The 24,608-nt window shown below is 46.9% G+C and overlaps 4 protein-coding genes across 50 annotated transcripts in view; all 4 read right to left on the bottom strand.

The window, feature by feature from the left end:
• Nucleotides 1-358: 358 nt before the first annotated feature.
• Nucleotides 359-3,397, bottom strand: LOC119134836 (protein FAM13A-like). Of its 2 annotated transcripts, none has more exons than XM_037271907.1 (5): nt 2,958-3,397; nt 2,642-2,720; nt 2,364-2,570; nt 2,013-2,193; nt 359-1,127 (listed from the first exon to the last, which is right to left on the bottom strand). In XM_037271907.1, exons 1-5 carry the CDS (start codon nt 2,982-2,984, stop codon nt 986-988), a joined length of 636 nt encoding a protein of 211 aa, XP_037127802.1. In that variant the 5' UTR covers nt 2,985-3,397; the 3' UTR covers nt 359-985. The 2 variants fall into 2 exon arrangements, with proteins under 2 accessions (XP_037127802.1, XP_037127801.1); XM_037271906.1 differs by having other exon boundaries at nt 2,642-2,846.
• Nucleotides 3,398-3,978: 581 nt separating this feature from the next.
• On the bottom strand, nt 3,979-13,021 carry LOC119135086 (monocarboxylate transporter 9-like). Its single transcript, XM_037272435.1, has 6 exons — nt 12,789-13,021; nt 8,261-8,486; nt 8,043-8,186; nt 7,536-7,631; nt 5,346-6,212; nt 3,979-5,246 (listed from the first exon to the last, which is right to left on the bottom strand). Exons 2-6 carry the CDS (start codon nt 8,451-8,453, stop codon nt 5,059-5,061), a joined length of 1,488 nt encoding a protein of 495 aa, XP_037128330.1. The 5' UTR covers nt 8,454-8,486; nt 12,789-13,021; the 3' UTR covers nt 3,979-5,058.
• Nucleotides 13,022-14,817: 1,796 nt separating this feature from the next.
• LOC119134852 (coiled-coil domain-containing protein 6-like) lies at nt 14,818-21,717 on the bottom strand. The gene is made up of 9 exons (XM_037271990.1): nt 21,431-21,717; nt 19,714-19,863; nt 18,711-18,839; nt 18,223-18,326; nt 17,999-18,159; nt 17,453-17,609; nt 16,521-16,621; nt 16,077-16,198; nt 14,818-15,998 (listed from the first exon to the last, which is right to left on the bottom strand). The coding sequence occupies exons 1-9, from the start codon at nt 21,683-21,685 to the stop codon at nt 15,795-15,797; spliced, it is 1,383 nt and encodes a 460-aa protein (XP_037127885.1). The 5' UTR covers nt 21,686-21,717; the 3' UTR covers nt 14,818-15,794.
• A 396-nt stretch (nt 21,718-22,113) lies between these two features.
• LOC119134850 (ankyrin-3-like) overlaps nt 22,114-24,608 on the bottom strand; it is a 69,349-nt gene continuing 66,854 nt past the window's right edge. For all 46 annotated transcript variants that reach the window (XM_037271950.1, XM_037271949.1, XM_037271947.1 and 43 more), the window contains one exon: nt 22,114-23,972. The gene's annotated coding sequence lies outside the window, so the exon portion shown is untranslated. The remainder of the gene's footprint in view (nt 23,973-24,608) is intronic.

The following is a 24,608-nucleotide window of genomic DNA, read 5'->3' on the forward strand; positions in this document are numbered from 1 at the left end:
TGGCCGTACTATGAGCCGAGCAAAGACGAGTCCAGCTGGTGCAAAGGAGGACAATCGCATCACGTCGGCGAGGACGCAAACAACAATGTCAGCCGGGCTTTTTGGAGTGGAACAGACAACTTGGGAGCAAACTTTAGCAGAGTGACATGACTTGTTTTGTCACGCAAATCAGACACCAACTACTTCAACTGACATCATTCCAAATTGCTCAGAACAAGTACACAGCCCACTTCAGTTCACGACATTTGAAGGAAGATGTAAAATTTCACCTTATCCATGTCTCAGTCTCAAATAGATTAGCATTCCCGTCAAAAATCTAATTTACAATTGAAGGTGCTTTCAAGATCACCATCAGTGGTTATATGAGCAAGTATGAGAACATAAATAAAGACAAAAAATGGTTTGTCCACGGTTGACTGCAGCGTAGGATTATAAAATCCATCATGACTCTGAAGGTGTAAATTAATTCCTACATCAGAACCTTAAAACTGTGAGGCAGACGAGCTAACCACTTGCTCATCATGCTGAAAAGATAAAAAAAAGTGGGACTGTTTGTCCATGATTGTTTTTAACCTGTTCGACAATTTAAAGGTGAAGAAAATCAACATGACCCGGCGTGCATTGGAAGCAAACGTTCGTTTCACCGACAAGATACTTTTCCTTCTACACGGTTGGCAGTCAAGCATACAGCTGACATGAGGGAGCTTCCATTAGCGAGGAAAGTGCACGCATGATGAGCACTTCGTAGTCAACGAGCGACTTCCTGGAGGCAGAGCGGCTCACTCGCCGCCTTCAATTAAAGCCAGAAGCCCAAGTAAACAATACACGCAAGTTGACTCCCAAAAGAGCTGCAAGAAGGCCACACACCGGCGCTACCATTCAAACAAATCACTTGACACCATTTATGGCTGGATCAGAAGATCACATTGTTGAGCTTTTGCTTCGATAGCGTTTTCCGACATCGGTGAGAAGTTCAGAGGTCACCTCAGAAGGGGTTGGAGGATGACGGGGAAGGTGGGCGAGACATGCCGGTGGGCAGTGGGATGATTTTGTGCTTCCTGAGGAGATGGACCAACACGGTGTTGCACACGTTGTGCTCCTCTAGCATCTTAGGACCGGCGGGAACGCTGCGAATGGAAAAGACTTTGTGAAACACTGCCATCTAGTGGAGGGAAGGGATCATGTATAGACGCGTCATTGGATTGGACAGTGGTGCCTTGAGATATGCAGCACTATAAGTGAAACGTGCCTTTTTATTTATTTATTTATTTATTCATTTATTTATTTAAACATTTCCTGAGTTGTAGAGTAATAATTAGGTCATCAACATTATACAAAATATGTCGATGGATAGTTGATGTGCGCTTTTGGCAATACTTTACTCTTCATGCTAGCATAATAGCAGCCTTGGTATCCTGTTGTGCATGTGCAAAGTCAGCTGGGAGACTTTCACAGATTGAGAAACGGTTCTTAACTGGCCAACTGGTTTAGACAAAGCTTAAATAAACATTCAACTAGCCACTTCAAGCCTACATGATCCAGCTTTAAGATCACAACTGTGAGGCAGACATCCTAAACGTCACATTTTTGCTGCTGGGATTTTGCTCCTTTTACTGTCGCTGCCAATATTATAAACCGTTTAATGAGGTTATGAGGGAGTCGCCATGGCAACAAGCCAGCCAAGCATAAAAGTGGCTGAGAAGCTGCTATTTGCCCGTAATTGCTCTAACATCACCAATACGTGAATTCAAATGACTCAAGGCGACGATCAGGATCTCAACGGCGACGTTTAGTTATTAGTATGTGCAGTGGATAGAAAAGAGTTTACACACCCCTATTGGAATGCCAAGTTTTTGAGCTATAAATCAATAATTTCAGGAGGAAAGGTGAAACTAAACAACTGAGATGGTGTGGCTGTGTGCAAAATGAATCATGTTCAAACTCATGCAAAGTGGAATCAGCACACACACATCACAAGTGTGGAAGCGTTACACGGGCCCGTAACAACTCACTGAAAGATGCAAGGTCCAAAAATGGTGGCCAGACTGTCCACCGTCATGCGGTTCAACTCGCTGCAAGCCGCCACTCTGGAAAGGAAGTTGGCGATGTACAACAAGACGATGAGGTGGTCGTCCGGGATGCGGCGAAGGTGTTTTTTCAAGGACAGGGTCAACTCGTATTCGTCCGTATTGCCTAAGGGGAGAACATGTAAAAGGACAAAAATGTACTTTTAAGTCTTACAATCTCAGGATGGGCATTGGAGAAATGAGCAAAATTCGGTTTTTGCTAATGGGAAGGGAGAATCTCTCTGTCAATGTTCCAAACACTTTTTTATTTTAATCAACCTAGAAGACGTATTGTACCGCTGAAGGTCTGGACGAGAAGTCTGCGTTGGTACTCTGGGACGACTGGGTCGGGCAGCTGTTGAAAGAAGAGCTTGAGGAGCGAAGCCACGGTGTTCACGTGTTCCAGCTCCAGTTTGACTTTCTCGCCATGATCCAACCGTCGCCTCAATTGGTGGATCTTCACCACTGAGCAGCCCCCGCGAAAAAGATCCTCATAGTCCATCGCTGATTACAAAAGCAAACGGAGTTACAAGACAGAATAAGACAATTTGTCAGAGGGTGCGTGTATCAGTTACCATTTTTCTCCAAGAACTCTACCATATCCCGTAAGACAAGCGGTATGCCGTTGACTGTTTTCCCATTTTGTCTTAGCGTCTGTAAGGAAACGCCAAACACACACTTAGCCGCCACTCCAGATTTTGGGACCCGGCAGACAGGAGCAGATCCATCTCGGTTGAAATGAATACTAAACCGCATCCTTAATGACGAAGACCTCTCATGCTGAAAGGGGAGCGATGCATTGCAACAACAGATTTTGTATTTGATGAGGTTTTCCCAACATTTATTTGCCAACACTTGACAATTTGATAAACGATTTAAGAATTTACTTACAGAGAATAATGAAAGTTTCCCTCCCATGTTATAGCCAGATGGGCGGGCAAGTCAAGCACTTGACCTTGTTGGTATTTATGTCATTCCTTCCATTTGTTTTCCATTTGGTCTCAGAAAGGGTTGCCTGATGTAAGACAACTGCTGACTTTTCTATTACACTTTGAATGTGTACTTCAACTAATTATAATTCACGACAGCCATTAAATTTGGATTAGGGACGAACTAATGAGGCCAACTTTGGCTGTACAAACAAAAAGACTGGCGGAGGAAAATAATGCAACATATTGACGTGACGTAGCGATCGCTCCGCGCGCTTGTTTTCTCAAGTCAATTATATTTTAGAGTTTGAATAACTAATACAATTGATTGCTGTTGGTTTTAAAGTAAAGCAAATACAATACTGGGTGTGCAGAGCGATTGCTTGTATTGCAATTTCTTAGTATTAGGGGACGGCTGGAGGCGTGACGGAACTGCTTGTGCGTCGTTTTGAATGCTTACAACTTCCGGGTTTAAGAAGAAACGTAAATAATGACCTACCGATTGATTTTGTATAGTCAATTTATTTACACGTAAGAGCATTGCGTCGATGTACATGTTTTAAAATCACGTCATGCCAGGCGTTTTCTTTAAACAACACACTTTATTGTGGTCATCTACTTCCGTGTATCTGACGTCATTGGCCGCGCCCACATCGTCTGTCAGCAGCCATCATATGACATAAATAAACCAAACCGTGCACAAATCTGCACTAATAATTTGACCTATGTGCATAAATAATTAGGTAAACAAAATACCAACAGTTCTGTCAATTTAGTCTACATTAGTCTGTTTTGGGGCTGAGACGGAAGGAAGCTGGAGTACCTGGAAAGACCTCATGAAAGCCAAACTGTGCAATCTGTCAACTGTGAGATAAGACATGTTTACCATTAATCCATTATAAATGTGTGAACAAGAATCAAATTGCTATATTGGCGGACTAGTATCCATCCATAGCCTACACTGCATAAAAGAAGTGCATACAAAGTATTGAAAACATATTTTATTGGCTCAATGCATACAAAATAACAAATAAAATACGTAGATATAACTGTTAGAAAACAGGCATAACTGTCTTTATGCAAAATCAGTGTCAGTTGCATCATGTCTGCAACTTGGACAGACACAAAATGCCCCCAAAAATAACAACTATTTTTAGCGGTGTCTTGAACAACATTCAATGATTCTCAAAGTCTACGTGTGATTGCATGACGTACACAGTTCTAACTTAAAACATGTCGACTAACAGCTCTACAGCCAGGTGCATATTAAAGTCAGTGCTACATAGGACTTAACTAGGCTAGCATAAAAGCGCATCAAACAACGCATAAACCTTCACATTGTGTGCATGCACAGACAACACACAACATACAAAAACTGCATGAAAAAGGACCAGCCCGGCAGGTCAACATAATTATGCCACAAATGGACAAAATCATGAAAACAACATCAGGTTTTACTTGCTGATCCTAAAAACGGATTAGGCACGCCTGCACACTCCAGGGCAGTAAAAGAAAGTTGAAACACAACATTGATACGTAAATATTGTTAAAATACTGAGCGTTATTATCTTTTTGGCCCAGCTCTTGTATTGGAGCTTGGTGGATTGTGCGATTGTAGCTCATGTTGTGATAAACAGTTATGAAAAGTAAAAACTTGATTAAGAACAAAGCAAGGCCTGTGCATTGTTCAAATAGGCATTTCGCGTCAATAGGCATTGTCTATCATTGATGCTTTTGGAATTCGGGTGTACATACAAAAACATCTTGTTGCTTCAGAACAAATGAACAAAAAACAGTCTCCTTAATTCTTGAAGGTTGTTTGTGCATTTCTAGCTGTCTGCCTAGATCAGTGAGGCTAAAAAATAAAGATGGCCGCCCACAGTACACTTTGTGAGTTTGGCATGAACCTGAGAAATGCAGGCATGGTTTTGGGAGGAAAGGCCTGGATTGGCTCTGGAAAGTATTTTGGTGCACGCAAACCTGGCAGCAGAAAAGAGGGCAAACCGTGCTTGTGCTCGAAGGTGCTGAGCAAGTGCTGGCGCGTTTCCCCAACGTGCCAGCATTCACGCGACAGAGGCCACTTTGTCGCAGTTGCTGGTGAACTGGACGTCCGCTCGGTCCTTGTCGGACGTGGCCTTCCTGTTCCGGCAAGGCAGCGTGAGCAGGAAGAGAACCAGCGCTCCCAGCAACACGCAGCTCCCGCTGAAGTAGAACGCCAGGTCGTAAGACTGCGTCCAGTCGAAGAACCAGCCTGAGAGGGGATGAAAGGCAAACAGTGAGGGGGGTTCCTGGAAAATTCAACCAATCTGGATCCAGTTCTTGGGGAGTTCTCACTCTACTTCCTACTTACCAACAACAGGTGGTCCCAGCATGATTCCAAATCCACCGAAGAACATGACGATCCCGTGGGCTTGCGTGAGTCTGTCCAAGCCGACTATCTTTGTGGTGATGTACGAAGTGATGGACCAGTTTCCAGAGAAGAAGCCCAGGATGGCGGAGAGGATCTGCAGTCCCAAGTAGCTTTTAGTGACGGGGATGAGCAAGAGCGCCACGCCTCCCGCAAACATGGTGAAGGCGTACAGGTAGATGCTGTTGATCCACCTGATGTCCACCAGGACACCCAGCACCAGTTTGCCCACGCACGTTGCGATGGCTCCGATGGACACCAGTGGAATGACGCTGACTTCTTCGATGAGTCCCTGGCTCTGCGCCACGTCCTCGATCAAGAGCACGGGAGGGAACGCTCCCAGGCTGAACAGGAAGACACCGATGCAGAAGGCCACCATGCCTTCCTCGTGCAGGAGCTTGTGCATGGAGCTCATGTACTTGGAGTAGGCCATCCTCTTCTTCTTGATGACTCTCATGATGCCCAGCCGAGCCAGGAAGCCGCTCCTCTTTGTCTCTACCCGAATGCCGTCGGTGGTGATGAGAAGCTCCTTCGCCATCAGGCTTTTGTCCTGAGCACACGCCGTTGAACCCGGCGCCGTCTTCAGGTCGTCCGGCTGGGGCTTTTCAAAGAGCTGCTGCTCCGTGTTGCGTTCCAGGGCCGCCCTCTGTTTGAGGTAGTAGCCCGGCATGTTGAGGGGCCTCATGAAGCCGGCGCAGGCCATGAGGTTTAGCGCCAGCGCGCCGATGATCAAGAGGCAGCCGTCTAGGCCGTACAGCACGATGAGCTCGTTCTGAGCCGTGGCGTAGATGAAGGCTCCCACACTGGTGCCTGGAATGGAGACACCGTCGAGATATTGACTGTGAGTTGGTTGGATATTCAGTCATCCACCTTCTTCAGGCCGAGCTGGAGCCTATCCTGTTCGCTAGTCATCCTGTACGAGTATTCGGTTCTTGAGTCGTCACCGATACCAACAACTGATACCACTAGCACTTTTAGAATAGAATAGAATCGATCTTTATTGTCATTGTCACACATGTACAACTAAATTTAAAAGTGCCAACCGATCAGCGCATAAAATAAAAAAATAAATAGAATAAAAAGATAAAAAATACAAGCTAAAAACCCACAGAAGAACATACACAGACAATCATTTTTTTTAGCGGCATTTAATGTGACTACTGCTGTCGGGTAAAAACTGTTGGCGAATCTGCTAGTCCTTGACCTAACTGATCTGTAGCGTCTGCCTGATGGCAACAGTTTGAAAAGGGAGTGGCCAGGGTGGGAAGTATCCTTCAGAATGTTCTGGTTTTTTTTTATTCATAAAATTCCTCCCTGGCTGATATTTTTTTAACAGACTCAGTATAAGTTTTCCTTCAAATTACATGGAATTAATGGCAATTTTCTATTCTTCTAATTTCTACTTCCTAATCGTAAAACGGTTATACAAGGGCGAACAATATTGGTATCGGCCAACGTCATGAGTACCGATCCTTTGAAATAAGGCTCGGTGCCAATACCGATACCTGGTATCTCTATTCACCCAACCCAACATTGAAGTTTAACCTCATAAGCTTGTTTTGGGAATGAGGGAGGAAGCGATCGATTGTGTAACGCTGAATAATGAATAGTAAGCATAAAAATGTGATAGCACTGCAGCTTCAATAACATCCTGAGTTTGCTGGGTGTGGATGTGGACTTTATACAGGAAGCGAACAGCGCTCAGGTGGCGTCACCGTCCACCAATTATCTGCTATTTTGAAGCTTTGGGCACGGCCCCCTTTGGAGGCCATCCACGTTTTGGCCTGTACAAAGTGATTGATGAGATAACTAATGAACACTAGTCGAAAGGAAACTCATCAGGAAAACGTTGACTGCAGTCTTAGAAGGGATGTGAAGAAATCCTTTTCTTCCAGCCTGCACCAAATTAGCATTTTTGCAAAGCGTTCAAAAATCAGCACTGCAGTGGGGCAATGCCAGCTAAACTTGCGCACTTTTGGCACATCCTTCCCAAAACTTCCCAGAAGACTGCAAGTGCTGCACTCCCGCGAAGCTATACACGGTTGCTAAGCAGCGGCGCATACGTGCAAACATGCAAGCGGTAAAGTAAAGAGAAGTTGAACTCAGAGCAACAGGTGGCGGCGGTAGCGTTACCTGTGGTGACCACGCCGAGGGCAAGCCCGCGTCTCTTGTCAAAATATTGACAGGTGATTGTCAAGGTGGCCGCGTAGACGAGACCGCAGCCAAGACCTACGTGCGGGGGACACAAGAAGGCAGGACCTTCGATGAGTAGGAAAAACACATGACATGGCTGACACAAAAAACCAGCTGTAAATACGCTACACGTGCTATCAAGAAATGACTGTCTTGAAATATGCATGGCGACCACTCTGTGCCATGTTATGCACGCTCCATTACATGTGCCAGAACAGGTGGCCGGTTGGGGTAATAAAAGGTCACGCAGGAACCCTGATTATTTTTCAGTCCTCATGTCAAACAAATGCTTGCTGTCTTTTATCATGATGCTCATTTATTAGCTGTAATCAGCTCCCGTCTTACGTAATTGCGGCCACTTCAAATGATTATCCGACTTGTGAGAAGAAAAAAGATTAAGCCGCTCATGCGACCTCCTTGACATTAAAGGCATTCCCGGCCGCTTACCGACGACAATGCCGTAAGAGAAAATGAGGAACTGGACGTTGGGCGCGAAGGCACTGAGCATCAGGCCGCCGGCTACCATGACGCCGCTGAAGATGGTGACGGGGCGAGCGCCAAAGTTGTCCACACAAGCGCTGCACACGGGACCTGCAAAGAGAAGCAGGGGAAATGATTTGTTTTTGTTATGGAGGTGCTGACAAATTCCAAAGAAGGCCACTCACTAGCAATGAGGCCCACTCCGGCCACCAGGGAGCCCACCCAGGCCGTCATGCCTTTGCCCTCTTGGAAGGTGTGCAGCCACTCAGGGTAGAGGACGCCCACTGACTGCGGGGAGCCGTAGGCCAGCAGCTGGGCCAGAAAGGAGGCCACCACAATGGCCCATCCCCAGCCGCCATCCAGCACTCTGGAAGCCATGTTGCTGCTGCCCACCGAGTGAGGAAGGGCTTCCTGTGTGGGTGGATGGGGGGGTCAATTAGTCAGCATCTTTTGCAAAATACACATTTTGAGGCTGCCACCGAGTTGTGTCCCGAGGACAAAGTCAGTGCGCTTTTGTGCTTAAAACCGCACCTTGGAGTAGAGGAAAGTTAAGAGTGAGGACGGAGGTCTGCTGCAGTGACTGGCCAACATTTTTATTTGATTACATTTACTAAACACAGCTTCATTTGCTTCACTGGTTCTTTTATCGCAAACAAATTATTTTAGGTGCATTGCCTGACATGTTTCGGCTTGTACTTCCGCTGATTAACAAGTAAAAACAAAATGAACTTAGTACAACTACAGCTTCATTTGGTAAATTCCTCTTTCAAAATTCCAACATTCTTTAAAGCGTTCCAGAAAACTGTCACACACAAATTCTCATCTGTAGCAACTTCATTGCAAGCCTTTTCAGTTACAGTCGTGGCAGGGAATTTGAAGTTCAACATTAAACCGGATTAGGGTTTCAAATTAGGGATTCAAGACAAAAGGAGGGTTAGAGTTTCAAGTTATGGTTTTGAATGATTCGGTTAAGGTTTCAAAATGAGGCTTTCTGTCAGGGTCTGGGAGCCTTCTCCTCTTCTGTCTAAGGTGGCGTCCGTGAGCGGGGTGGCTGAGGATCCACAGATGTTGCAGATCAAGCCAGCCACTCCTCACCTGAGTGTTTGCCATTGTTGGTCACCTCCACGCCCTTGTGTTCACGCTTTCATCCACCCTGCTCGCTTTCGTCGTGTACCCTGGCACTCCGGTATGCCCGTTCGTCCTCCGCCGCTTTCTTATCGTGACATCTAAGAAGATCTATTGCTGTCTTCCAGCTCCTGGATCCGTCGCTGACCTCCCGACAGATTCCACCCCTCCCTGGCAGCACTTCGCTCACTCCACCTTCGGACGACCAGCTCTGTTGCTCCTATCCCGGACCCTCAGCTTGGCTATTTCCTACCCACCTCAATAAACATTTATAGAGCCCCTTGGTCTCCTGAGTGTGTTCTGCATGTGGGCCAAAACAACCGCTAAATACCATGACACTTTCGAGGAGTTTTAAGATAGGGCAAGGTTTTGAAAGTAAGGCTTGCAAATAGGGTTTTATTGGTGTTTTTAGCAAGGGTTAAGGTTTTAAATTTAGACCTCTAGGCTCGAGTAACGAGCGAACGAACGCCCCACCACGCCGTGGAGCTAGCGGGCTTCAGGCTAACGCGAGCAGATCGCAGCGCGGAGCTCTCCGGAAAATCAAAGGGAGGTGGTCTCTGTTTCTACATTAATGAACGTTGGTGTACTGATGTCACGGTGTTGAGAGTTTTGCAGCCCTCTCCTAGAAACACTTTTCATAAACTGCCGGCCGTTCTATTCACCACGGGAGTTCTCCTCGATCGTCATGGCGGCTGTTTACATCCCGCCACACGCACGTGCGAGTGAAGCCACGCAGATGCTGGCTGACCAGGTAACAGACATGGAGAAACTTCTACCAAACTCACTAATCATTGTTCTGGGTGATCTTAACAGGGCGAACCTCGCACACGAACTCCCCAGATACAGACAGCACGTAACGTGTCCCACCAGAGGGGCACAGACTCTGGACCACTGCTACACCGTGATCAAGGATGCATACCACTCTGCGGCTCGTGCAGCTTTAGGACTCTCGGACCACTGTCTAGTTCATCTGATCCCGGCCTACAGGCAGAAACTAAAAACTTCTAAGCCTGTGGTGAGGACTGTGAGGAAGTGGACAGTGGAGTCAAGGCAGGACCTCCAAGCCTGCTTTGACTGCACCGATTGGGGAGCTTTCGAAGCTGCAACTTCAGACTTGCATGAACTCACTGACACTGTCACATCATACATCAGTTTTTGTGAGGATCTGTGTGTGCAGACTAAGACCTTCTGCACGTACAACAACGACAAACCTTGGTTTACACCGAACCTCAGGAGGCTGCGCAAAGTCAAGGAGGAGGCCTACAGAAGCGGCGACCGCGACCTGTACAGGCAGACCAGAAACACACTGAACCGAGAGGTCAGGAAAGCCAAGAGGTGTTACGGGGAGAACCTGAAGAGACACCTCTCTGCCAATCCTGATCCCTCAACAGTGTGGAAAGGTCTGCAGAGCATCACGGGCTACAAGAAACGAACCCCCCGTCCTGTGGAGAGCCCAAGGCTTGCTAACCAGCTGAATAAGTTCTACTGCAGGTTTGATCGGTCGTCCCACACAACGGGACTTCCTGCAGCACAATCTACATACTCACCTCTCCCCACAACTGCTCTGTCCACACCTCTATCATCGTTGTCACCCACTCCCTCTCTTGCAGAGGCCGCGCCCGCACTCCAGGTCCGCGAGGAGGAAGTGCGCCAGATGTTCCGGAGACAAAAGACCAGGAAGGCACCGGGCCCAGACGGCGTGTCACCTTCCTGCTTGAAAGTCTGCGCTGAACAGCTGGCGCCCACCTTTGCACGGATCTTCAACCGTTCTCTGGAGCTGTGTGAGGTGCCCTCGTGCTTCAAGAGCTCCACCATCGTTCCAGTGGCCAAGAAGCCCGCCATCACAGGTTTGAATGACTATAGACCCGTCGCACTGACATCTGTGGTCATGAAATCTTTCGAGAGGTTAGTGCTGAACCACCTGAAGGAGGTCACGGGCCCCCTGCTTGACCCCCTCCAGTTTGCCTACCGGGCAAACAGGTCAGTGGATGATGCGGTCAACATGGGACTGCACTACATCCTGCACCACCTGGACACCCCAGGAACGTACGCCAGGATCCTGTTCGTGGACTTCAGCTCGGCGTTCAACACCATCGCTCCTGACATCCTCCAACAGAAGCTCATCCAGCTTGCGGTGCCTGCCCCCACCTGTCAGTGGATCACCAGCTTCCTGACCAACAGGAGACAGCGTGTGAGGCTGGGGGGCATCACATCTGACACCCGGACCACCAATACTGGAGCCCCTCAGGGGTGCGTCCTCTCCCCACTGCTCTTCTCTCTCTCTACACCAATGATTTCTCCTCAGATGACTCTCCTGTGAAGCTCCTGAAGTATGCAGACGACACCACTCTCATCGGACTGATCCAGGACGGTGATGAGACTGCGTACAGACAGGAGGTGGAGCGGCTGGTCCACTGGTGCAACCAAAACCATCTGGAGCTGAACCCGCTCAAGACCGTGGAGATGACAGTGGATTTCAGGCGAGACCCTTCACCACTTTTACCCCTCACTATCCGCAGTAATACTATTCTCTCCACAGACACCTTCAAGTTCCTGGGAACCACAATCTCTCGGGACCTGAAATGGACCGGCCACATCGACTCTGTCCGGAAGAAGGCCCAGCAGAGGCTGTACTTCCTGAGACAGCTCAAGAAGTTCAACCTGCCCCGAGAGCTTCTGAAGACCTTCTACACTGCCATCATCCAGTCTGTCCTCTGCACCTCCATCACTGTCTGGTTTGGATCAGCCTCCAAACAAGACAAGCACAGACTGCAACGGACAATCAGGACTGCAGAAAAGATCATTGGAATCAACCTCCCATCTATCCAAGACTTGTACCTGTCCAGGACCAGGAAACGTGCAAGGAACATCTCTACAGACCCTTCTCACCCAGGTTGCGGTCTGTTTGAACTACTCCCCTCCGGACGGCGTCATAGAGCTCGGTACGCCAAAACCAGCAGACACCGAGACAGCTTCTTCCCCCAGGCTGTTGCTCTGATGAACTCACACCACTCATAGAGTCTCAGAGGCATTACTGTGCAATAACATCCTGCTCTTCACACCTTTTGAATTTGTCTACACTGTTTTTGCCATTATTCACATTTCCTGAGTGTTGTTAGTCACCTATATGTTGAACAGAGGGTGTGTTTTACCGAAGTCAAATTCCTTGTTTGGCACGCTCAAACATGGCGAATAAAAACTCTTGAATCTTGAATCTTGAGTAAGAAGCTTGGAGTCACACCGTCCTTCCTTTCTTGTGTCATCTTCTGTCCTTTCACACATCCTTCCTTGCTTCCTTCATTCTGCCCTTCTTTCATGAAGTTCATTTGACAAGCCTTTCTCTACCTTTCATCGCAGCCTGTTCGTTTGTGAGCAAGTGCATCAAACCACTGCAGCATCAACAGCAGCAGCAGCAGCGGGCGCGCTTTGTTTACAACGCAATGCCAACAGTGCAGCCTTTCTGTCGTACGTCACAATTAGTTAAATCACACGCAATATGAACGTAGTGGAACCGTCGGAGACGAATAGCAACGAGTTCATGTCAACAATTCCCCCCTTGTTGCTTATAAAAATGCGGTATGCGCTCACCTCAGATCAACAGCAGCCGGTGCTTGCGGCGGTGATGCGCGCTCCTCCGCGGCAACTTTCCATGTAGGATGGAGAGCCTCCTGAGTGCGTTTTAGTAGAGAGGGAAGATTTATTTTTTTTTTTTGGGTGAGAGGAGGTGTCGACTAGACGCTGAGCATCAGCGCACTGCACCTCCGCCTTCTTCTTGTTTCCTGGCCGCTTTGTGGCCAGTGAGCAAACCGGTTGGAAGCTGTTCCCGCCGGCCAGTTCGCACACGGATGCCTTTTTATGAGCCAAGAAAAAAAAAAAAAGAAAAGCGCCGCGACTCACCTTTTATAAATAATTTAATATTATTTTACCTGATAGACGCTTAAAGAAATATTAGTAAACCAGAAATTGGGAGGGGGGTGATGTCCGGGGTCATGAAGTTGCACTTGTACGTGTGCAAACTGGGAAGTTGTAAAGGAGCTCGAGCTGACAAATATATAGGCCAATTTCCAAAGGCCAGCATGAATATAAAACAGCTTATCTTTATGATCTTGACAGAAGCCTGTTGATGAGAGGAAATTCCATCTTGATACTTGACTTGTATGGGATTATGATTTAAATGTTATAATAATTTTTGTTACATCACCAGGAGCTTTAGATCCTGTAATAATAGCTAACAGGATGGTGATTTAAACGTTATAACAATTTTTGTTAGATCACCAGAAACTTTAGATCCTGTAATAACAGCTAACAGCTATTTATTGTTAGGAACAAGAATACACCTTTTAGTTTTGCTGATGATTGACGGGTACTACACCTTTTATGTTTTGCTGATGATTGACGGGCGCTTCTACTGTTTTAAGCGCTTCCTCAGGTTCCCACACATCACGCCTGGCCCTCCCCTCCCCATCTGGTTGGAACTGGTCTAAGGCAACAATTCACTATAATGCCAGCGTGAGCAATGCCTCTTGTTGCTCCTGTAATTTACTGGCAGAAGGGGGATTACAAGGCCTAATTCTTTTCTGGAAAATGGAGCAAAGCGCCGCCGTGGAAGTGGCAAAGATGCTGAGGAATTTTATCTTCACCACACACACCGTGCGGCTTTGTGGCTTTCATCAGGCCGAGTACCCCTGCGACTCTCCCACGATTTGTGACCTCACGAAGGTCGTGAAAGGCTGTCAAGTCATACGGCCGCATGACTACCAAAAAAAAAAAAAACTTGGACCACAGAACAGTTAAAAAATTTATTTGGAGGGGGGCGGCGGTGAATGGACGTACTGTCATTTTGAAGGAAGGATTTCATGAGCATATTTTGCCAACATTTTGGCAATTCAAAAGCAGTTGTAACTTATGGGGAATATTAGGGGAGTGACAAACCAAATAGTTGTTAGTTTGATATGTCGTAACACTTGAACCAAAATACATTTCGAAACTCGTGTGAGGTCGGCTAATTGTTTAATTTGAAACATCTTGATGCACAAAATAAGTATTGTTCCACTTGTATCTGATGCAAGCTCACAATTCGGGTCAACTAAACTCTAGTGCGCATACATCAGCGCTCTCCTGTTACATGATCTTGACCATCTCTCCTGGTAGTGACACACGAGCCGCTGTGTCTTGCTTTTCTCACCCATAGGGGGCGTCAGAACAGGTAGCCCCTCCACGGCAACAGTCACTGGAAGAGAACACAGATCACACGCTTGAGAAGAAAAACAGAAAGACAAGATGGTGGGATCGGTGTGTGTTACTGAAGGCAAACAGTCACCTTGAAGATGTTTCACAGCAGCCGACGGGGGGCCTGGAGGAGCGGACCCCGCCCACAAAGGTTGCTGGTGTACATCATGGTAAGATGAGTAGAGGGTTGATAACAAAAACAAAGGTGCCTTCGGGGGAGTTGAAACCAAAGTTTCTTGGAAGGAGAAAAACTGAAGACGGCACAAACATCAAATCAGATTCTCCCCAGTGGGTTACTTGAGATGTTCACTGCCAGCGAGGTCCACCTGCTCGACATCTCCACGACTATATCGACAAGAAAAAGTTGCGTATCACAAATGGAAAAGCAAAAGCTTTCATCTCAAGAGATTTTAATCATACATAGAAATTTAGTTTGACAGTACCATTCATTGAGAATGTTTTAGCAGTATGTATATTTAGTGTAAAGAGCACAATGTGTGATTTGTTTCAATTTTTTTTGCCATTATCTGATGATGATAAAGCATTGAGAAATACACCAGAGAGAGAAGAGCAAAGAGTACATGACTAACACCTCAGACTACATTGTTATTTAACACCTTCAAGGCGACATTTATCTGTGGTTTATGTACCAGTGTGCATCCTCAGGGAGGACACCCCCTCCCCCTTCCACATCGACTTGAATGAGCATTCAGGAACAAAAATGAACGGTGATGCGAGCTTCATGTTGAATACGCAATGATAAAGACCTCTTTGGGGGTCTTCTCACACAACGTGAGTGAACGGATGAAACTGACAAATGGCTGAAGGGGTAGTGTGGGCAGTGATGGTGAGGGGCACATACTACTGCAATCGAGTGCCACATGATAAGGCGAGAAAACAATCGATCACATCCACAGAGAGGGCCATACATCCATCTGCTGAGGCAAACATCCATCTATCGCAAAATGACAACAAAATAAAGCCTGTGCTGTTTGTGCTATCTGAAAAGCGCCACAACAACAATTGCAACCAGCTCAAGTTCCAAACAAAGCAAAGGAAAAAACAAAACGTGTACACGACAGGAGGGCGGAACGGATAATTGGCCGACGAGTCCCAAAAGCGATTATATTTCCGTGCTTCTGTTCCGTTTGAAGAGCAATTAGGAAAATGCCGCCATGTGTGTTTTGGCCGCTCGGCATCGCGGCCGCGTCGCTTCTCTCCTCTTTAAAAACTTTGTAAGCTGCTTCTGAGCGCTTCTTCCAGAGCTCGCTAATGACGGAAGCTGCTGCGGTTTTGGCGTCGTGGCATCCGTCGGGCGCCCTTGCGCGCCCCGAGGCGGAGACGTGTGTGCGCGTGCGTGCGGCGCTAAGGCTGGGAGGGAGGCGGCTGCGCAGAGGCGGCGGCGTGCTGCGACATGGCCGCCGGGGAGGACATGGACTGGACCATGGGCTGGGCCGGCGGGGGTAGCGGGGGCTGAGGCTGCAGGGCCCCTGAGTGCGTGTTGGGGGACGGCGGGGGGGTCGGACGTTTGAATTTGTCTGGGCTGGTGCTTCTCCTCGGCGAGGGCCTCTGCATGGAAAGGAACACAACAACGATGACACACATGAAGCAGAATATCGGCGTGTGCGTGTGGGCTGCCCGTCTCACCGCTACAGAGTGGGAGGAGCTTCCGTGGACGTGCAGGGCGGGGGTGTTGTAGTGGGAGATGGCGGCTCTGGACAGAGTGGCCGGCGGGGTGAAGCCGACCGTGTGGCCACCATACGAGAGACCTGCGGTAGCGGGAAGTCAAAGTTGCTCAACAGGATGACGCGTGTGCATGTTAGCCGGGCTTCATCAAGCCTGACTGCCCAGAAATAAAACATTTATATTTCGGTATTTCCGGTGCAAAGATGAGGTCAAAGACTCTACCTGCAGGTCAACGTCGTCACGAGCAAATGACAAGAATCATAAAAACGGCTCTGATACGAGGTAACTTTACGATCTAGATTTCGATATGGTGCAGCCAGGATTCTTTTCATTGCTTATAATAAAGTCCATTTATGCCAGTCGTCTTTCTTTCTGTTTCTGACAAGTTACTTATTGTCATCTTACCAGGGGATATGGGGCGGCTGGAGCTGGGGGAGGGTGTGTACGGGATGGGGCTGGACACCGTCCTGGCTCGAAGGCCCTGCGCCGACATCTCGTTGAAGTACCTGAAGAAGCAAGTCAAAAAAACATAAAAAAAAAAAAAAAAAGATGTTGACAGCTAACGCGATGTTATCTGTGCTCAGGTCACATCATCCAGTTTTATTAGGGTCATTATGTTACATAACGCGACAGTTTGGCTACAAAGTAATCACAACACGCTCAGGTTGGATGAACGCCACTTGGTTAACAATCTGCTGATGTGTTTTTGTTGTTTTTTTGCTATCAGGTGTTGCAATTGCACTTCACATCAAATCCAGTGTAACCAGAATACTGAGACTATCTATTACTTGTATATTTATTGTGTGTCTACTGCTTGTTGTGCCTTATTGTGGGTTTATTGTCTATTGTCTATTATATATCTGTATGTTGTCCATAATGTAAGGATATCTGGCCAATATCTGATACTTATGGAAAACCGGGCCCCCTATTAAAAGCTTTAAATAGCTTGCTTGGGGTGACCTTTCACGCATCCGACTGTGTAATACTGTTTGTTGTATCACGTTGTATGTCTTGGATATTGCGTGAATTAAAAAAAATATATATAAAAAAAATTTGATATCACGCATTACTTTTGTAGAGATGGTATGAGAATGCTGAAATGCAGAATGTGAGCCTTCAAGTTGGAATGCTTTGAATTTGTGAAGAAAAGCGCAACACGGGGATAAATACGTAATTTGTTGGGAATTTTAGTGTGAAATTGGGGGCATGTTGTAAGAGTGTTGCACATGTCCTTGTAATGTGGGGGGGGGGGGCATCCTCTCAAATGATCAGAACGGTACCTGCTAGTATCATCATTTTCATGCAACTGTTATCTTGCAATCAAAAGTGTCTCGTACCGCTCGTCGTCCATCTCCAGGCTGGACTCGCTCTCCGACAACTGTCGGCACAGCGCCTCGCGACGCTCCATCTCCCGCTGGAGCTTCCGCTGCAGCCGGATATTCTCCTCCCTCATGTGCCGCTCCTCCTCAATGTACTGCGCCCGCTTCTCTGTGTCTGCGCAGGGACGAACCACATTGTTGACGGCCCAATGCCACATTGTTGCATCGTAAAGCAAACTAAACGCCTGTCTTGCCATCTCAGGCTTGCCTCGATTTAGGATTGAGTTAGGCACTCCCCCTAGTGGCCGAAACGGAAAAGACAGAAGCATCATGGGAGAGGCTTACAGGTTCAGCCTAATTAACCTTTCATTAATAAGACAAAAAGGCAAAGCAACAAATAGAATTGGGAAGTGACTATGGACCATTTACCATTTAGAAATTGGCGGAATTAGGACAATACTCAAGGGCTGGTCATTTTTGCATATCATATCAATTATTTGAGTTATGTTCATTTCACACAGCCCCCACGAACGTTTGAAACTCGATTATGAAATGCCCGCTTACGTTGCAGCTCGGTGGTGCGCAGGCTTTTCTTAAGCCTCTCCACCTCGTTCTTCAGGAAGCGGATATGCCGCATCATGTTCTCCGGGGAGTCGATCTCCATGGAGACGTCCCGCGGGGATGGAGGGGCCGACACCGGCTGGTCCAACTTCTCCTGTAAGATCCTGGCCAATGAAAAGCAAGGTTGTGACTGAAGACGCTTGTCGCTTGGAGTGAGCAGTGAGTACCTTTTCTCTGCCTCCAGCTTGTCCATCCGCTTCCACAGTCTGTTGACGAGAGCTTCTTGTTCCTGCTCTAATGTGTTCTCGAGGTCGATCTTTTCCCGTCTCAACTGGAGGAGTGACGGGAACAAGAAAAACATTCAGAGAATGTGTACAGTACATTCAAGGTCTTGGTGCAGATAAGCTCGGCCGCGTGCTTGCTCAAGGACACGACGGACCAAAAAAGGAACACTTCATGATCAACGCTTGAAAACTTTTGCCAACTAGTTGCTTTGTTTGGGTGAAGTTGTTTGAACTAGTTTGGGTGGAGTTTTTCTTTTTCCAAGATAATTTTACTCACTTCCTCAATGTTCCATTTCTTACAAAATATTCATCTTGAAAACAATTTGGTAACACGGGCGCTGTGCTTTTCTCGTAACATCGACTTTCATTTTTGGGAAATGTGCAAGATTATTGCACAAGGATCGTGCAGACAGATTTATATGGCTTCCAACCTGCTCCAAAGTCAGCTGCTTGGAGATGGTCTCGTTCTCCATCTTCTTGATCTTCTTCATGAGCTTGTTGACCTGGAACTCCTGCTCCTGCTCCAGGTGCTGCTCCAGTTCAGCCTTCTCGTGCTGGAGCTAAGACGAGGGGGAGAAGAAATAAAGGGAAAGTGTGAAGAGAGAAGCACAAACAGGCGACGGACAATGAGTCACCAGAGTGTAAACGATGACGACATTAGCAAAACACGATGGAGTCCATTGTGAAGAATGACAGATGTGGTGACCATGGTGACCGCATTAGGCAGATAACGCAGATAAACAAGAAGGAGCGATTATATACGCAAAGACGACTCATCATTACAAGGAAAACCGCTAACTAATTGACGGGGAACGACCGGCACCGAGAGGGCACAAGGCAAACAGCTTTGGACGGCATTCTAGCTTCTTCCAAACGGGAGGGAAAATCTGATCCCAACTACACGCAGATCATATGTATCAATTACAGCGCTCACGTCATTCAAATCAATTGTGACCCCCCCGCCACACCACCACTGCGATTCAGTATGCGATCCCAGCTCAAGGTGAGTCCGAGGATGGCGCAGCATATCTAGTTGAGCACGAGATGGCCACCGCCAGGGTCTGGCAAAAAGCCCAATGTTGGCAGCAATTGAAGACAACTGTCATGTGACAGAAAAACAAACTTCATTTGAGCTGCAATTTCTCCACTTTTATTTTGAGCTAAACTAAAATAAAACAAAATTTGGGAAGAGGTCTACTGAGCTTCAATTTACCATCCAACTGTCATAGAAGCATAACTAGAAGTCAAGGACTGTACAATAAAAGGGAGACACAAAACACTGGCAGTCTAATTTCTGGTCTTCTCTGAGCCTTTTTTTTTTTTTTATCCTGTAGAGAGTAACCGACCTTTGATGTTTAGTGCAACTCTGGCACTCTGCACGACTTTGGCATCGAAGTAGCATTGCGCAGATGTTCCATCAGCCACACCACTCACTTGCATGAGCTTCCTGGAGAGCTCGTTGGTGAGAAATTCTTCCTCCTTCTCATAGTTGACAGCCAGGGTCTCCTTCTCCTTCTGGAGGGCTTGGATCTTCTTGAACAAGGTGTTGCTGATGAACTCTTCCTCCTGCTCGGCTCGCGCTTGCTGCGGGACAAGTGCATCAAAGAAAGGGAGGTTCACAAAGGCATTGCAATGAAAGGTCTAACTCAACTACTTTTGGGTATATCAGTACTCGATACATGCACAGGTATCTTGTGAATCTTTCCCACAATTTTTTTCTAAAGGAGAGATCTAAAATTATTAGCTGAAAACTACACCCTGTCACACCTAACCAAATATTTTTGTGCTTTATTCGTGTTGCTCTAAGATGCCGCAGGCTTCTTAACGTTTTTTGGCAAACAGTCAAAAGAGCCAAAACAAGGTAATGACGCTCCAGGAGAAGGTAAGCCTGCAGGACATTCTCAAACAAAGGAAAACATTATGCTGCAGCGTGACAACTCTACATGCTAAGATTTATGTTGTACCATGAGTCTGAAATGTTTGTGATCATTGTTTGAGGTTTAAAGTGAGAACATGGGCAGTCATAAACATTAGAGGGTTTGTATTCTTCACAAAAGCTTCGCAACTGGTTTCGTGAGGGTCAACGAGACTTTAGAGTCTCCAATAATCATAATGTGCATTGCTTTGGAAGCCCCAAAGTCCACACGATGGTCAGAAACCAATTTGAATTAAGCTCAGACCTGTGAGCCGGACTTGTTCGCCACTCATCCACTGCCGTGCTGCAGTCTCTTGAATCGTGCCAATCCAGCCCAAGATATTTGCTCTAACAGGGTGGAGTTGTATAACTGAACGGCGGCCAAAAGGTTTTAATGGCAAGCTGGTGATTCACTGTTGTTTTTCCACTGGCATCCAAAACAGAACAACAGAATTTGCCCTAATGGCTCCTGGGTTATTGCAGTAATAGGAGCCTCAAAAGGGGGGTTGAAACAGGAGGCAGAACACACAAATTAATCATCTCGGCAATGCGTTCATACGAGCTGGAATGTGGAATGACTCAGTGGCGGGGCCAAGCGGAGGAGACACCCAGGACGAGGCTCACCTCGACCGGGGGAGACACACGAGCCTCGTCCTGGCTTTGCTCTGCAAAGTTTGGCCTACATACTTCCCATCTCGATACGGCATCAGTTACACACCTCGTCAGGGCTAATGCTGAATACACTTGACTCGATGCTGCAGCTGTGTCTCGACGTTTTTTCGGTACGCTTGGCGTGTGTGTCGCCCATTTGGGACTTAAGCCCCCCCCCCCCTCCCTCTTCAAGCAGCTCACGCCGATTTAATAAATGACTCCGTGAGGTGTCAACGCGACTTTGGACGCTGAGGTTAGCAAAGATTAGCCAAGGGTGGGGAGGGAGGAGGGTATTAAAGAAACAAAACAAAGCCAAACTAGCTGTCTGCCTAACCGCTGGTCAGCCAACCCCAACGGAGACGTTAGCACGCACGCTACTTTAGCATAGCATCATAGCCAAATAACATAACACGAGAGCCAGATGGGCGTGTTGGGCAATAAATCACACACATGACATGCAATACGCGTGGAAATTGTGCACTTAAGATACGATTAAACTACAGCGTCTACGGCTAGTTGCATGACAAACGGCATCATATCGATCATGTATGTTAGCCTGCGAGCTAAGTGGCTAAAGCTACTCACAATAGTGACGCTAGCTTTGCGCAGGTCCCGATTCTCCTCCTGCAGCGCTTTGCACTTGAGTTTGAACGTCTCCAGCTCGATTTTCAGAACTTTGTTTTCCTGCTGTAGTGAGGCCAGTCGGTTGGTGAGCTCCTCCAGGCGAAACTGGGAGATCACGATGCTCGGCTTTCCCGAGTTGGAGGCGCAAGTCGACATCGGGGTGGCCGAGCTGCTGCCCGCGCCGTCGGTGTCACTCTCGCTCGCGCTGTCCGCCATGGCGACTGTGCTGCTGAGGAGGAGCAGGAGAAGGAGAAGCAGAGAGCTCAGATTCGACGCAGAAGAAGACGAGCGGAGCGTCCACGCAACTCTGTCCTATGGTGACAGCGCCCCGGTGTGGAAGTCTCCAGCAGCGCGTTAAACTGCTCAACTTTTTAGCACGTCATAAAGACAAAGCACGCGAGCATCAGTGTATTCCCACTTGAACGCAGTCTCTTGTAAATGCTTTCTTCACTAAATATGAATTTTTTAGTCTGGCACATCAAGGCGCTCAATTGCTTCTTCCAATTCGTTCCCATGTTCTCCAAGTTTCTGTCAATCTGATCTAAGTTAATGTTTGCAACATTCCCGATGAACCCACGAAAATATTTTCATGAAAAGTCATTTTGTGAATTTCGCATCACACAAGGACACAAGACAACAGAAGGTGTATTGCAAAACCAATGCATTTTATTTTTTTATCCTTTCAAGGTCGATTTTGAGTCTGTTTTGTTCCTTTCTTGAAAGACATCTGAAACATTTGCGCCGTTCTCTATCGCCTCTAAAAGACCTCGAATCACCAAAGTGCTAGAATTATTATTACATTTCAATGGCTTCACTCTGTTAGTAAGAATTGTACATCAAAAAGTCCGCTCGGGTGAAAACACATATGAAACAAAATCGATAGTTCAACCGTATCAAAGGATCATCGAGCCCCTGATAGATTTTAAGGGGAGCAAGGGGATGTGTACCCCCCCCCCCCCCCAAAGAAAGTCACATAGTTTTAATGTCCACAGAGTTGGCATCAGCATACTGATACTGAGCACATTGACCTAATGAAAACCAACACACGAGTGATGAAAATGATTCTAAAGGACACTGCATTAAACCTGCCTAAAACCACACGGCGTTAACATTTATTCGATGCTTAAACTGCTTCTATTGACCATCCAGTGTTTTTTTTCCTCCAAGATGCTAGTCAAAATGATCTGTACTTGTGAGTGGATTTCAAATCAAGTCTCAACCCGTCACCATAAAAAGATGAATAATGGAAAAATGAATGCCCCTTTTTAGTCATTTGACACCACACAGCATTTGTGAGACGACACGGTGGAAACAGTGCACGGAGACTCTTGACACCTTCTAGCCGATAACGCACGATACACGGTTACAGTGTTGTACAGCGAGCCAGCCTACTAGCGCTTACATTTGCAGTTAGTACGCTCTCGAGATGCCCCTCCAGTTTTACACACACACTCACACACATTTTTCACCATTCAAAAAAAAAACAATTCCTGAATTCTATGCTTGTCCATTTTCAAATATAAAACCAGTGACAAACATTTGGGCTATACGTGTACACACAGATAAAAGGGCCTTTTTTTCTTAATACGGTGCTTTTGCAAACTTGTAAAAATTGTACTTAAAATAATGTGACCGGCATGCTTGAAAATACTCTTGAAAGGCTGCGGGATTAGATCCCCACTTTGGGAATGACCCAACACAAATTTTCTGGAAACGTCCTCACGTTAAAATCAAACCAGTGTGCGTACAAACGTTATACCCGATCTAGTAGATCTTCTATTTTTTTTTAAATTTTTATTCATTTTTTACAAGAACCTGTTACACTCACAACTTTGGAAAGTGGAACTGCTTCAGTGGATTACCAAAGCACTTGAAAAGACCCCACACCCCAATGTGACCAAATTCCGCCCTAGCAGAAGCTTATTAAGAATTGTACACATTCTGACTCTATATACAGAAAAATGTATTTTTTTTTTTTTTTAAAAAAAGGAAGAAAATATGTCCCAAAACATCCTGACAAGAGCGGGTTCAAGAAGAAAAACTATAAGGCCAGTGCTGAACATGTTGAAGATTGGCTGACGTGTTCCATTAGATCGCAGTCGTGCTGTGTTGTGTCTTCATATTTCCGATTGTGCCGTCTTTGGTCAACGGTTGCACCTACGTGTGTGTGTGTGTGTGTGGATGTGAGCGAAGGAGCCCCCCCTCCCCCCTGAGAGGCCTTTCCCCGAAAGTCCTAACAGGAGGCGGAATCCTCGACAGCCGGTCCCGCGGACCGAGGGTTCACCCCCCACTCTCGGGCCCTTTGATTGACGGGAAGTTGGAGGAGTTTGTTCATGCTCATGCGTTGTAGGGTCAAGAGGGGCATTGGGCTCCTCTTGCCATGTGAAGTCCCGTCGGTGGAAGTTGATGCTGGCAGGACTCTTGGACTCAAATCCTCAAACTGGAACACCTCAGCCCTCAGGTATGTCCTGTTCCCAGGCTTGTGGACTATGATCCTGGATGGCTGTGGACACAAAACAGGACATGCAGTTAAAGCTTTTAGGAAATCAACAAAAGTGACAAATTCAGCTGCCTGGTTTCAACCCCCCAGCTAAAATCATGGTAGCACCCGATGCTCAGTGGGTGTGCTGCTTTTCTTGACTGGCAGTACCGTGTAGCATACGGCCGAACAGCAGTGGGGCTTAACAGTGAGGCTGCCGGGCTAACAACTCTTTTTGGAAATGACACACTGCTCTGAGTCAGGGATTTGGTAGACAAAGACAGAGGCGCAGGTGACGCCGTTCAACATTGCTCATCAGCGCTTTGTCACCCATGACCATTGCAAACAAAACCCTGCTTGCCCTCTCCCCTAAAAAAATGCTCAGACATGGCTAAGCCTTTTGCACAGATAAGAGCGAATATGTGGGCGAGGATGCGGTGCCATGGCGGCGGGAGGGGGGGTGGGGGGCACTGTAATTCCTCAAATATTTGCCTCCACTCTAATCGATGCAGTCTCGGTTAATCGCGGCTTGTGTCCACCGCTTGAACAAACGACTCGTTCGAAATAACCTTAATAAACAAACATGTCAACCGCGTGAACAAATGGCTCACCTCGAATAAATTAACTATGACTCAAATAATCAGACATAGAGCAACTGTA

This window comes from Syngnathus acus, chromosome 15 (assembly GCF_901709675.1).
Source record: "Syngnathus acus chromosome 15, fSynAcu1.2, whole genome shotgun sequence".
Lineage (NCBI taxonomy): Eukaryota > Metazoa > Chordata > Actinopteri > Syngnathiformes > Syngnathidae > Syngnathus > Syngnathus acus.

What these genes read in the sequence shown, in the direction of transcription:
- LOC119134836 (XM_037271906.1), bottom strand. Translation starts at nt 2,984, where the DNA reads ATGGGAGGGAAACTTTCATTATTCTCT. An exon ending in GGAAACTTTCATTATTCTCT is followed by an intron (nt 2,847 to 2,957) that starts GTAAGTAAATTC and finishes CTCCCCTTTCAG; the next exon opens with CATGAGAGGTCTTCGTCATT. An exon ending in AGAGTTCTTGGAGAAAAATG is followed by an intron (nt 2,571 to 2,641) that starts GTAACTGATACA and finishes TTTTGTAATCAG; the next exon opens with CGATGGACTATGAGGATCTT.
- LOC119135086 (XM_037272435.1), bottom strand. Translation starts at nt 8,453, where the DNA reads ATGGCTTCCAGAGTGCTGGATGGCGGCTGGGGATGGGCCATTGTGGTG. An exon ending in CTCTTACGGCATTGTCGTCG is followed by an intron (nt 7,632 to 8,042) that starts GTAAGCGGCCGG and finishes CCCCGCACGTAG; the next exon opens with GTCTTGGCTGCGGTCTCGTC. An exon ending in GCTGGGACCACCTGTTGTTG is followed by an intron (nt 5,247 to 5,345) that starts GTAAGTAGGAAG and finishes ATCCCCTCTCAG; the next exon opens with GCTGGTTCTTCGACTGGACG.
- LOC119134852 (XM_037271990.1), bottom strand. Translation starts at nt 21,685, where the DNA reads ATGGCGGACAGCGCGAGCGAGAGTGACACCGACGGCGCGGGCAGCAGC. An exon ending in AAGCTGGAGGCAGAGAAAAG is followed by an intron (nt 18,160 to 18,222) that starts GTACTCACTGCT and finishes TTCATTGGCCAG; the next exon opens with GATCTTACAGGAGAAGTTGG. An exon ending in GCTCCTCCCACTCTGTAGCG is followed by an intron (nt 15,999 to 16,076) that starts GTGAGACGGGCA and finishes CTTTCCATGCAG; the next exon opens with AGGCCCTCGCCGAGGAGAAG.